The 14,565-nt window shown below is 32.7% G+C and overlaps 1 protein-coding gene across 1 annotated transcript in view; it reads left to right on the forward strand.

Moving 5' to 3' along the window:
* The window catches only part of LOC146538938 (dual 3',5'-cyclic-AMP and -GMP phosphodiesterase 11-like), a 122,967-nt gene that overhangs the window by 57,135 nt on the left and 51,267 nt on the right, over positions 1-14,565 (forward strand). The window contains exons 5-6 of the mRNA XM_085185931.1: positions 4,194-4,310; positions 9,523-9,700. Coding sequence (XP_085042057.1) covers positions 4,194-4,310; positions 9,523-9,700 — 295 coding nt within the window. The remainder of the gene's footprint in view (positions 1-4,193; positions 4,311-9,522; positions 9,701-14,565) is intronic.

Below are 14,565 nucleotides of genomic sequence, written 5' to 3' on the forward strand. Positions count from 1 at the left end.
AGTCTTAAATAATATTTTTAATTGACTATTATTGTTACAAACAAGCTGTAGTAGTAATAATACGAGTATATAATGAAAACAAGCTATAAAAACTCGTTTCCTCATTAAACTTATAAGTATACTAGTGGACCCGGACGCGGCTACGCCTGCTTCAACTATAAGAATATTTATTAAATATATTCATGAAATTATTTTCAATTTTCATTAGAATTAGTAAGGAAATATAGGCCTAAATAATCAAAAAGAACAATAAGTAGTTATATATTATTAGAAAAAAATATCTGAGTTATTGAAATGAACCAACAAAAGGATTAAAAGTAACTAAAGGATAGGTATTCTTAATATTAGAAAAAGTACCTAAAGTTTTCCGTGCGTGCGTACATAGATATCGACTCTACGAAATAACTAAACATTTCTCTCTATTAAATAGGATAATTTTAGCGGGCAATATCAAATAAAATAAGAAGAGAACCAAAGTGTAGTTTAAATTAATTAGAAACAGCAAATAATTACATAAAAATTAACAATAGTTCGAAAATGTATGAAAATTTATAAAACCGTCAACGTCATCTGCCCGTTCGCGTCGGTCTTACTCATACTACGCCGCCCGAAGGCTAGGTCATTTGGAATCAGTGACATCTCCTTAATAATTTATTAGAATGTTATACAGTAAACTATAATTTCAATCTAGATAAAATGCCAAAAGTGACTATTATATTTATTTTTATAAGGATGAATATCAAAATATAAGTTCATTTTGGGTGACGTTTTCTTAGCAACAAAGAAACTTTGCAAACCGGTGCTTAGCAACGACGGTTGTTATTAACATGGCAGAATAAATTGCATGTCAAATTAGAAAGTATTTTAATTTATTAGTACATATGTGTAATGTAATATTATATAGCCTATAGCACTTCTGAAGAATGCAGCTTTCATACAAAACAAAAACATAGTAAATCGGACCAGTAGATCCAAAGATCTTAGCGTTCAAACAAACAAACAAACAAACAAACAAACTCTTCCGCTTTATTATATTAGTATAGATAAGCATGGGAAACGGGGTGCCTTAGCTCTTAACACTAGGTTCCCTGTACCTTCCCTCCTGTGTGCAATACGATACCATAAAAAGATATTTCATTTATTTCAACTATTCTAACAGTTTTTACTAATTTTAGAGGCTATTTTACTGTGCTAAGAAAAAAGATTTATTTTAATGATGACCTTTAAAAAGTGCAATATGTCCATACATTATGTTAATGTTAAAACATGCATAGCATCGGAACCTATTATATCTTTACAACGTTTTGCTTGACGTTTCCTGTTTTAACTGTTAAGGCCTTACGACGTAATATATACGGGAAATGCATTAAAGATTTAAATTGAAAAGCTTCTTGTAATATTGCGTTTAAAGTGACGTTACTCTACGCATTTCTTTGTCTTGTTATACAGGCAGGAAATGTAAATTGTTTATTTCCCCGAATGGGGATCGAGCCCACAACCATTGGGCTTACGGTCAGAGGATGTGCTGCTGCACCTCTTATGATAAAAGTTCATAAAAAACTTTAAAAAATTAAGATTTATCAGTGTATTAAATATAGTAAAGCCAGTCGCGGCACAGGAGCTCAAAGTGTAAACTTAACAGATTATAGGTTCGATTCCCACTCGAGGAAATGAAATATTTCATATTTTCTCTGGTGTCGAGGCAAAGTGCGGCTTTAAGTTCCGCCACTCAAGACGCAATGTCTCCATTCGGCAGAAAATGAGGAACGGAATCTTAACACTAGGTTCCCTCTGCCTACTTGCTGTGTGCGGGATACAGCGTGACGCTAAAACAATACTAAATTTCCATCAATTTAAATACATATTAGGTATAGTTATGTTTAGGTATAATGGTAATATATGCAAGAAAATAATCAAATATAACAAGTTTTTTTTACTTCGTTTATTGCATTGGCACGGTGTTAACGTGAACTCATTTTGCCATCCATTCATTTCTGTGTGATTGACGTTTAAATTAATTTAGCCGCCGTTATTTTAATATCGTATAAATATTTTACAATCTTTTATCTTTTTTTAACTTTTAATGGTGTGATCATTTCGTTTTTGGTAATGTAATATATCTTATAACAGTAATTTTTGTATTCTCTGTCTAGTTTAGAACGAGGTGTGTCTTTATTGTAAGTGAAAAAGAAGAGTAGACATAGAGAAAACATAATACGTAGAAATTTTACCTTTTTTTCTTCTGGTTCATGCTGGATACAATCCTTTATGTAGCAGGGTAGATACACCTTTAATACACTCCGCTAACCTACGCTGAATTCTGGAAACATTGCATGTAATGTGGCGTAACTCAACGCCACCCTTTGCCTCGAAACAAGAGCGAAGAAAATATTAAATATTCCATTTCCTCGAGCGGGAATCGAACTTACAAACTGTCGCGTTTACTGTCACACACGCTGGTAAAATTAATGAAAAACTAGATATTTACATCCAGTTCAGGTTTGCTCCAAGTTTGCGCCTCAACATTCGTTAGCGTCTCGTACGAATTGAATTTTCAATTTGGATTCTATATATGTTATCGCATTTCTTTAAATTGTGTTACTATTTCAGTTCAATGTTACTTGAAGAACACTATGTTCTAGCTTTTATTTCTAGGACTTTTGTTACGTTATCCTTTATTAGACACCAAAATAGATTTAAATTATACTTGAAGTTTTCGTTCGTTATGAGGTGTACCGTTTATTGCAGTATTTTTTAATTAAATTCAGCTTCATGTTATTATATTGGAGTTATGTAATATGTAAATAATGTTTTACCCGTATGTATAAAAATATATAATGCTTATTACAAACGATTCTACTTGAATTCTGAGTAGAGTAACTTATTACTAAGGTTCTATTTACTTCCATTTTAAAGGCAACCATTAAAATAAACTTCAATATAAATCTTCTTCCTCACATTAAATAATATTCTAAAGTTTTTATCAAAACCAACATTCAGTTAGAAATTGCAAGTATTTATTTAAGGAACGATTCCTATCTAGCCTTTTAGTTCAAAGCCGAGAGAGCAAATGTTACCTTATGATTTAATCTGCTAGAAGAATTATAAAGGCTTCTTACTTGTCGGTATTGGCTTTTCTCTTTAAATCACTATAATTATAATGTTAGATGAAATTATTTCCAAGAACTATCAATTTCTCATATCAGTAAATATTGCTTGACCCAACTACTAACTACATTACGATTAAATAACACAAATATAATATTTTTTTACTTTGGCAACTAAGAATGTGTTAATTCCATCTCATCTAATCAATAGAGGCCAGTAGTGGCTCAGCTCAGCACAAAGTGTGACTATAAACACGACAGGTTGTAGATTTGATTCCCACTTGAACAATTGAATTATTTAATATTTTCATTATCATTATTAACATTTATCATTTTCTGATACTCAACGTGCAATGTGGCTCTAGAATTCCTGCAGGAAATGGGAGACGGAGTGTCTTAACACTAGGTTCCTTTTGTCTATCCTGCTGTGTGCGGAATACAGTGTAATGCTGATAAAAAAAAAATCTAATAAATAACAGTGTGCGCATAATAAATAAATAATTATTAGTAAGTACAACAATAAACAAGATATATAGTACAAACTTTAGCGTTGCTCTTAACAAGGCAATCTCGTAAACTCTTTAATAAATTTAAACACAACTAGATAATAGCGGCTCGCAGCAGTCGACTACGGATTACGTTAGTTTGTAATGAAACTATAATTCTGTCCTCTGATTGTGCGTTTCGTAATTTAACCTCGTTTCCTTTGGCGTGGTTTATTTTGTTCTATTTGGCTGACCGAAAATTATTTTCAATAGTTTCTCTTTTTTTTTCCTCTCAGATACACGCTATATCCAGTATATAGCTGGGCAGGCGGAGGGAGCCTAGTGTTAACTCTCCGTTCCCCACGTTCTGTCGTTTTTTTTGAGGCATACCGAGAATTTTATCTATATTTCTAATTTACACGCAAACTTTTACACCTGATGAACGACCTGAACGATGATGAACCTTTAGACAATTTCTTCCCCACTTTTCATCAAATTCTCAAGAAATTGCTTATTGAATAGTGGAATTCAACTCAGCGAGGATATGAGATTGTTAAATAAATGTTTTTATAAATTAACAATATGTCTTCAATGTCCACAGGAAGGCGACGCGGCAGGTCGTGGACGCGTGGCTAGTGTCGCACGCTACCCCACCCAGTGCCGAACTCGCGTCCCCCTCGCGGGCTGGCTCTGGTTCCGGCGCTACTACACCCGTTAGGTATTTATTATTAATATATTGTAGAAAATAAGTTAATTAATTGCTATTTGTTAGATATACCTAAATCTATATTAATATTTAGTTTGAAGATATTTACTTATCGTTAATATCATCAATTAATCATACGTTAAATCTCTTATTTAATACAAATATATAATATAAATTTAAAATTTAACGTATGATTAATTAATATTAATCTTAATTGATTAATATTAATCATTATTATGATTAATTATTTTTAATCTTATTAATATAATCAGCTTATTTATATCCGATGTAAGATAATACTGGAGTTTATTTTATTGCGAATTAAAATAAAAATGTAATAACAATGAATAGGTATGAAATAGTATGTTCACAAGTATTAAAATTGCAAATTTCATCTTTTATATATTCCGCATATAACAGGGTAAACAGAGGGAACCTAGTGTTAAGACATTCCGTTCCCCACTTTCCGCCGAATTTTTCGATGCTTCTTTGCATGTTGAGTGGCGGAGCTCAACACCGGGCCTTTGCCTTGGTGCCAGAGTGAAGAAATGAAAATATTCTAAATATTAACAAATAATAATTAATTTCCCCGAGTGAGGATCGAACCCATAACCATCGCGTTACAGTCACGCCCTTGTGCGCCTGCGCCACGAAAGCCTCATTTATATAATTAATGATTATTAAAAAAGTAAAGTTGCCTAGCTGACAGAAATTAGGTAGGTAATAGGCCATTAGCAGCTCCTAACTTCCCAAAAGGACCCCTCTGTGTGAGGTTCGAGCACATTGGGTTAATTGACTTAATCGCATTACGCCTTCCTTTGTTGTACTGATTATGATATGAATGCAGGAACACGTACAAACGCTAATATTATGCTTGTGTCTATTTATATCAAATTATAATTACTTACTTAAATTTTATTATTTTTTTTTGTTTTAATTGTATTATTATGTAGAACATTTTTATTACGTTTATCTTGCTAAATTGTAAGACGTTTCTTATGGACTAGCAATCCGCTCGCGTCTTCGCTTGCTTGTACTACATTTAAATCGGCTATATTTAAACTGAATTTAAATCGGTTTAGTCATTTCTTAGATTATGGTGAACAAACGCACAGACTAATAGACAAACAGACAAAAACTGTAAAAAATCAATGTATTGAATACTATTACATTAATAAATGTCTCCCCCCCCAAAAAAAAAATAGATTTTTTTCATTTCTCTTCCACGTACATACATACAGCGATGAGTCATAGATTATAAATATAGATATAGTTTTAATTTTTTCACATTTCAAAGAATAAAAGTAACTTTTCAACTATTATAATGTTTCAATAATAATAATTCTAATTTAAAAGTAATATATACGACTACGAGTATAGTAGTACATTATTGGAGCGTCAATAATCCTCCTTATCCGAGACGCCCCAACCTGCTCTTGTACTTGTAGCCTTCATCAATCTTATGTCACCCCACTATACCTACCCCATAGGGTTAGGGTTGTCACAACGCGTGAAAAATTATTTAATATTATTTATTATATATTTTTTAAGTTTTATTAAACTTTACTAACTACTGACTAGACAGACATCAAAGAAATACTATAACCATATTTGTAAGTAAAATGAGATTATAAAGTGCCATACTTTAGTTGATTTAGACATTCAGTTTTCTTTGTTTTTTTTTTATTTATTCATAAAAACTATAACTTTTATTTATTCCTAAAAAAAGCTTTTAGCAAAGTGTGAATATTTTCTATGACAACCCTTATATGACTCTACTCAGCTTAAATAGATTGCCAGCCACACTTGCAAATGTACGACAGAAAATTATTTTGTATCGACATTTTTTTTAAAAGGAGAGAAAAATATTATATTAATCTGGACAGTCCAAAGTTAACCTCATGTGTTTAAAAATCTCCAGATTTACAAATAAATCGTATATATTTTTCCATTTCTATTCATGAGCCCCCCGTGACGCAGGGGTACGAACGTGTGACCGTAACGCATCGGTTTTAGGTTCGATTCCCACTGGGGGCATCGATTTATTATTTCTTAATATTGTCATTCTTTTCCTCTAATACCATGACAAATACTCGGCGTTTTTGACATAATAAATCCTAAATTTGCCGTCGCTCTTAGGACTTCGACCTTAATGGATTCCAAAATATTCCTAAAAATGTATTTCTAAATCGATAAATTAACGAAAATATGTATGTTTTTCTATGTTTATCTTAAATATAATTTAAAAGCAATAAGTTTACAATCAATAATAAATTATAGCCCAATTATTAATAATTGGGTCGTTTAGATTAATCTTCGTAGCGGACGTCTAAGAGACTCTTTTATCTAATAACTGCGTACGCATCCGTTTTACCTAAATACACAATAATTACCGTATATATAAGTTATATTCGAAATTTTCCATAAATTAGAACTGCTTACTAAAAATATGTTTCTTTACATATGAGAGCGTCGTGAAGCAGGCGTAATTGTAAACGCGACCCTTATGGATTCAATTCCCATTCGGGGAATGAAATATTAAAAAACTTTTGCTAGAAAATGGAAATCAAGTGTCTTAATGGAAACGGGAGTGTATCAACACTAAATTATCGGGTTCCCTCTTGCTTGTCCTGCTATGTGCAGGATACAGTGTGAAGTTATTCTTTTTAAATATAATAAAACATTTTCAAAGTTTCAATTAGATAACTCTATCCATTGTGGAAAGAAGGAAGTAGTCTTTTGTGTTCAGCGAGTTGGCGTCAGTCTAGACAACTAAAGTAAGATGTTTGGAACCTGTAATAAAAACCTCTTGTATTTTGAGGTGCGAAAAACGTCTTCAGTGAAATCTTCGTTCGCTATCTCTAAAGTTTTTACTAAGAGAATTTGGAAACTTATCTTAAAATGGTAGAGTATTTTTTTTTAAACATTGGGCGAATTGTTTACTTCATTTATATTTATGGTAGGTACTATAATTAATTTAATTTAACTTTATAGGGTATCTAGAGATATTTTATTGGGGTTTGCTTGACGTTAGCTTTGAACAGATATGTTTTGAAATGGTTTTTTTTAATTTGTAGAGCTAATTTTTGGTTTGTAAAATTTCTGGGGTGGGCACAAGGTTATTCTGGGAGTGGGCATGGATCAATTGGCTCACCCTTTTCCTACGCCTCTGGTAAAACTTACCATTACTACTTGGAGAAATATCCAGAAAGCAATATTATAGATTTTTTAAATCATCATCATCATCATCAGTCTGTCCTCGTCCAATGCTGGACATAGGCCCCTCCAATGGCACGCCACTGAGCTCGATCTTCAGCTCTTCGCATCCAGCCAAGCATAGCCCTAAATTTAAGCCCATTTTTTAAATATAAATGTGTATTTAAATAATTTATCTAATTACTATAATACACTCTAATACAATATTTGAGTATACCTAATGCATAATTTCTGCTCGTAAATGGGTCGCTATCAGTCCATTTCCCAAGTGGACGGCGCTAAATTACGCGGTGCCGTTTCATATTATCTCCCCATCTAATATAATATATTGCAACCGTGAAATATAATTTGGCACGAAATTGCTAATTAACATATTATTTGGCAAATTTCACTGATTTTATCATATTGTTGCCGATTATTGTATGGAGATTACTGCTGGGGTATAATGGATGAACGTGCTTGACAATTGGAAGTGGTAGTGGGTACCAATCTCTTTTGGGGTATTGTTTATATTTGTTAGGGATAAGCAGTTTAATAGAGTATTGTAGTCTAGCTTAGATTATACATGTTTGAAATAAACGAGATAAAGCAGGAAAAGAAATCAAAATTAATAAAGTTTTTATAATAATCTTGATATTTTTATATTTATCGAAAAATTATCAATAGTTATTTGTTTTTGTTGACAAGTATGATTTTGTATATATTAATACCAGTAGGGCCTGATAGACGTTGTTCTGCGTGGTAAAAAGGCGTATGTATTTGTAGTGGTATTTTAAAATATAATATTTAGGAACCATATCCTAATGAAATCTTTGATTTTCGCGATTTTTACACATTTTAAATGAAACTCTTAGACTGGTCCTGAAGTTTCTAACATTTTGGAGTTGTTCTTCATGGACCGTAAATTGTGTAATCTAGTTTAAGAGTGTAATTTAAAGTCATATCCTATTTTTATAGTTAAGCTCGTCCGTGAGACCCTTATATTAAACGTTCCTGGCTCGAGTTGTTGATGGCGATACATATTTTCGGCATTTCAAAAAACACCTTTCATTTACAAATTTAGAGAAGTTACTCTCTTTATTATAATAATAATAAAATCATAAGTTTCACACAGAATCCACACAAAAATACGTTTGAAAAATTCGTTTTAATAAAAATGGCGGTCGTAAAAATAGAATGTCGTTATAACGGTGCTTGCAGACTCGCAAAAAAAAAGAATACCAAATTCTGCCCATTGAGACTTCGCTTACTGCCGGATATCCATATACTTTATTCTGGTTTTTTGCCAAAAAAAAAAATGCTTGAAACATATTTTACTAGATATTTGTATGAATTTTCGTTATACATAAAAAAATGTTTTCTTTGGATAATTTATTTTGTATGTGTATTATTTTTAGAGGTTTAGTCGAGGCGCAGGGCCACAAGTGTGTAGCTAAACGTTGACGGTCGTGGGTTCGATTCCTTCCTTCATCGAAGAAATGAAATATTTAGTATTTTCATTTTCTTCGCTCTGGTGTCGGGGTGTCTTGACTCTAGATTCCCTCTGACTACACTATGTGCGGGATACAGCGTGAAGCTGATAAATAAATATATATTTTTTGTATAAATTACTCAGACTCAGACAGAGAGACTTTTTGGATAAACAGTAAGGTGGCAATAGTTCCACCAGTTAATAGTAGACAGCCATATCTTATATTAAATTTAGAATTACAAATTGCAAGCACTGCCAAAACTCTTTAGTCAAAAGTCATGTCAAGTCTTCAAAAGTCCATTGATGTATCATTAATGATTACACTAAACAACTTTAAAGCGTTACGGTTGGGTTCGATTCCCATTCTAGAGAATGACTTTTGATTTCTTCGCTCCGGTATCAAGACCACCGCGGCGTTTAGTTCCACCACTCGACACGCAATGCCTTAAAAATTGGGCGGATTTTGTATATAAATATGAATTCCTAATTTTATTTTTATAAAAAATAAATAAACACAAACAATATTTTCACTCATAGGAAGATCTCAGCTCACGAGTTCGAGCGCGGTGGGCTGCTGAAGCCCCTGGTGACCACCGTCGACGGGACCCCCACCTTCCTTGGCGACCAGCCTCCGCACGCTACGCCCTCGCGGCCGCAACGGCGGTCGAGGCACGAGCTCCGGCAGCTGGATGAGAAGGAACTTATATTTGAATTAGTGAGTACAAGCCTGTCTATATTGAAAAATTGTCTAGAAGTTAGCTTACAATGTGTTTGTAACGTCTTGCTGTTAGAACCTATTCTAATACTATGAAAAACTTGTTAAAATATCCCACCCAAAATATAAATTATATTAAAATTATAATAAAAATCGGCAACATTCGATGCTTAAATATTCATTTTGTAGAGTCAGTTGACGACGTCAACGTCGACGTCAGTTGGTACCGATAACGTCCGAATTTGAAATATTGAACTAGAGCAAGTGGGGAATTTACCCGAATGCTAGAATTCAATAAAAATGTATTTAATATTTTTAATAAATATTATTGAATTATTTAATTAAAAAATGTTTATAAATCAATACTTATAATGAAATTGGTGCATTTATTTAAATTGTAATGTTCTTTGTAGGTAGACAAACCAATATATTAGTGAATTTGTTCACGCTAATCTCATAAACGGCTTGACCGATTTTGATGTACTCTTTTGGAAATCTTCCTTAAACATTTAATGTTCGTTTTATTTAATCGGTTCTTAAATAAAAAAAGATTAATAAATCACGAAATTAATATATTATAATTAGCAATCGATTGCTAAAATCGATTGAAAAAATTAATCATAAAAAATGTTTCTTAAAATAATATTTAAAACTCTTAATTTTTTTTTTAATTTTAAAGTTTTACTCTATCCCTTTATTAATAGTTTAATTAATCTATTATTATTATTATCGAGTAGTGTAAATTGCTTACCAAGTGTCCGTTGGAATAATAATAGACTGGATGGAAACTCGATCTGTCGATAGAAGATTCAATTTACAAGAGGCCCTGTGGAAGGCGCGTGCCTTCTAGGTAAGGTTGTAGGTGATGAGAGTCACAATGACTTCTATTGGTTTATATTGTCGTTTTTTTTTTCTCTTGGCTTTCACGCGGTATCCTTATATACGGGATTGTCGGATGGAACGGATCGCCAAACGTATTGCTTTATCCTCCCAACTTCATATCTTTTACGTCTACTTAGTGTTAGGACGCTGTTCCCCATTTTTCGCTCATTTCTGAAGGCATTACGTGTTGATTGGCGTAACTCAACTTCGCGCTTTACCTCGACACTAGAGCGAAGAAATGAAACTATTAAATATTTTAGTTTCTCGAGTAAGAATCAAACACGAATGGCCCCAATTTTTTTTTAATAAATTAAAAAATATATATTTATAAACAATAAATTAATTTGATTCTAAAAAAATGTATACAGTTTTAACAACTGTATGTAAGCTAAATTTAAAAAATATATTTCGATTTGTCAATCGGCCATATCTAGGGAACTAAAGTACAGACAGCGCAATAACAATTCAACGAAACGTACCAGACACTGTTTGCATAATAATTTAATAATAATAATAATGTTGGGACATTAATATTCGTTGCAACATAATTTCTACGTCTAGACTGCAAATGTAAGGCGTGAGTCATAGTTTTACTTTTAATATATCTTATACCTAGTATAGTATATTATACTAAAGACGTAGAATTCCGCCACTCATAACACAGTGCCTCGAAAATACGGCGGAAAGTGGAGAACGAAGCATCAAGGGATGCAGTGTGAAGATGAATACAATTCGCTAATATTAAAATTGCTTTAAATTTCTTTTTTTTTTGTGGAATTTAAAAATTGTATTAAAAATTTATAAGCAATTAGGATCCCATCAGTGAAATTTGAAATGAAAATTTATTCTAATACTGGACACATTCAAAGGTTGCTACTAATATCTTTTATTCATATTAAAACTTATAGAGGCAAAAGTGAAATGGAAAAACTTTTGGGCAAATCGGGAAAGTTGAAATTGTGCTTCTAATTTTTTTTTCATTTTATTTCATTTCATGTAAATTTAATTTCATATTCACTAAATTTATTTGGACTAAATTAATTTCTTTGTCCAATTAATAATCTGTAGACATTAGTTAAGTTTATATTACAAATTGATTATGATGAATTTAAATATTATTTAAATTAATATTTATATAAACAATATGTCTATTTCTTCGGTTTTTGGTAGTATACTAGACAAGAGACGGCGTTAAGTTTCACTGCTTAACACCCGCTAAACCTTTATTCTATCTACCTCCACCGCCAATTACTATTAATAAAACTAATCTAATAGGCACAAAGTGTGACTGTAACGCGACGGTTGTGGGTTCGATCCCCACTCGAGGAAGTGAAATATTTATTTACGTTTATATTTCCATTTCTTCGCTCTGGTGTCGAGGCAAAGCGCGACGTTAGGTTCTGCCACTCAACAGGCCTCGGGAATTCGACAGGAAGTGGGGAACGGAGTGTCTTAACACTAGGTTCCCTCTGCCTTTTGCTTTTTTTAATTTAATATATTTTTTGAAAGCAAATGTTCACTTCATAGGTACACAAATTCCTATCCAATATCAGTTTAATATTAACCAACTAACGACGTCAGCATCAGCATTAGCTTTTATCCCTTAGTCATATAATCGAACACGTGTCCCGACATTCGCATTATGATAACGGCCATAAAACCACTGGGATGCGAAGCTGGTGGTGTTTACATGTGGACCAATTGATGCCTTCGAAGCGGGAGGTCAACTGATAAGAGTACGGGCCACGGTTGATAATGAATATATGTATATATGTATGTATGTATGTATGTTTGTTTGTATGTATCTACACAACGCCACCCACGGTTCAGTGGAAAAGTGAATTAGTATAGTTGTACTGGATAGTGACGTCATAGGAAGTTTTATTATCAACTGATGTTTAAACATATGTACATGTGTTAGTACGATTTCTAATGATCTCTCTCTATATGTATTTAATAGCTGCGTTTACTTAAATGTTAAATTAATATTTTTTATTGTTTTGTTAGCTTCACGCTGTTGTGGAAACCTAGTGTTAAAACACTCCGTTCTCCATTTTCCAACGTATTCTAAAGGCATTGCTTATATTAACCGTAAAAAATTGCTCTCGTGGCTCAGTGCAGACATAACTTACACAATTTGTTATATACGTTTCCTTGATCTGGTTAGATAAAGCTCGACATGGGTTGAGCCATCTATCATCACACGTAATATTTGTACCTAAATGCTCGTAAAATATAGAATGGAATATTTTAGTAGCACTTTTAGCCTACCTCGCTAATTATAAACCAAATGGGGCTCATTTGGTGGTGGCGTAAACTGGATAGATTGAGGGTTCGATTCCCACTCGAGTAATTGAAATATTTTATATTTCGCTCTGGTGTCAAGGCAAAACGGGGCGTTGGTCACTCTCCACGCAATGCCTCCAGAAATTGGTGGAAAATGGGGAGCATAACATAAGGTTCCCACTGCATGCCAACCCTGCTAAAAAATAAGCTAACCCCAAAAAATACAATAGTTCAGTAGGCTTTGTTTTCACTTTAGGTACCTTACGTACAAGTGTTCTCAATGATGATATTCCACTCATTCGGTTAAAACGAATACTCCTAAAGATAAAAGGGGGAGATAAAAGTTCATTTGTATAAGGTTACCGTGTCGTTGACTGACTGTTTCGTAATACTTCACTTAGCGCCACCGTGTTTATGGCGTGTAAAATTTACATTAATTTCCCGTATTATCACTCTTTCTTGGTAGGTGTGAATTCGAATTCTGTGTGTTAATACTGTAGCTATGCAATTTTGATATATTTAGAAGCAATTTAGTACTGATTTGCACCTATTAAGATTATTGGGGGTAGGTTTTTGTTGTTATATTCTAAATATAGCGTAATTTCATATTTTTAATAATTGAATTGAATTTTGGTTATATTTAACCAATGTTGCTAAATGCGGAAATTCATGATGATAAGGCAAAAATTGTATTATCATTTTTGTGTAATATAAACAGTGATTGAGGTCAGTCCCGGCGTGGTGACAAGCGTGCGATTGTAAACGTGACGGGTTGTGGGATCGATTCCCATTCGAGGAAATAATTTTATTTAATATTTTCATTTCTTCGCTTTGGTTACAAGGTAAAGCGTGTCGTTAACACACAATATAGCGTGACGTTAAAATAAATTAAAATTAATAAATAAATTAAGCATTAATCGGTGATTATAATTGATTGTTTATAAAAGTTTCAATTAAATTCGTATTCGGCCGTCGTGGCGCAGCGGTACAAGGGTGTGACTGTAACGCTCTGCTCTTGATGGTTCTGGGTTCCTGGGTTCCTGGGATCCCCACTCGAGGAAGTGAAATATTTATTTACGTTTATATTTCCATTTCTTCGCTCTGGTGCAAAGGCAAAGCGCGGCGTTGAGTTCTGCCACTGAACACGCAATGCCTCCAGAATTCGGCAGAAAGTGGGGAACGGAGGGTCTTAACACTAGGTTCCCTCTGCCTACCCTGCTGTGTGCGGGGGATACAGCGGAAAGATGATTTTTTTTACATTCGTATTTAATAAAGATTTAATAAATTGCTAAGAATTAATGTAGGATTTGAATTTTCGTTTTGTATTTTGGCTTTATAAAAATGATAATCACGTAAATGCTATATTAGACCGTGACAAACTTACCTTACACTTAACTTAACTTAACTTACAAAATTAACTTTGTGACTTTTACAAAATATATTCATATGGTTCAAAATTTATATGGTTAATTTAGATGTGATTTCATATTTTTTTATGTTCAATAAAATATACCATATTAATTTTAATTTCACTTCAATTGCTAGAGAATGAATTATAGTCAAAGTATATATTAGGAATATTTTTTTTAATAAAAAGTATACTATTCTTAGAGGTATTTCTAATACCTCTTAGAATAAGGGTACAAAGAAAGAGGTCTCAATATAAACTATTTTATGATACATTTGCCTAAAAAAAA

This window comes from Heliconius melpomene, chromosome 5 (genome assembly GCF_056956725.1).
Source record: "Heliconius melpomene rosina isolate 202511_hmr_F chromosome 5, ASM5695672v1, whole genome shotgun sequence".
NCBI classification, from domain to species: domain Eukaryota; kingdom Metazoa; phylum Arthropoda; class Insecta; order Lepidoptera; family Nymphalidae; genus Heliconius; species Heliconius melpomene.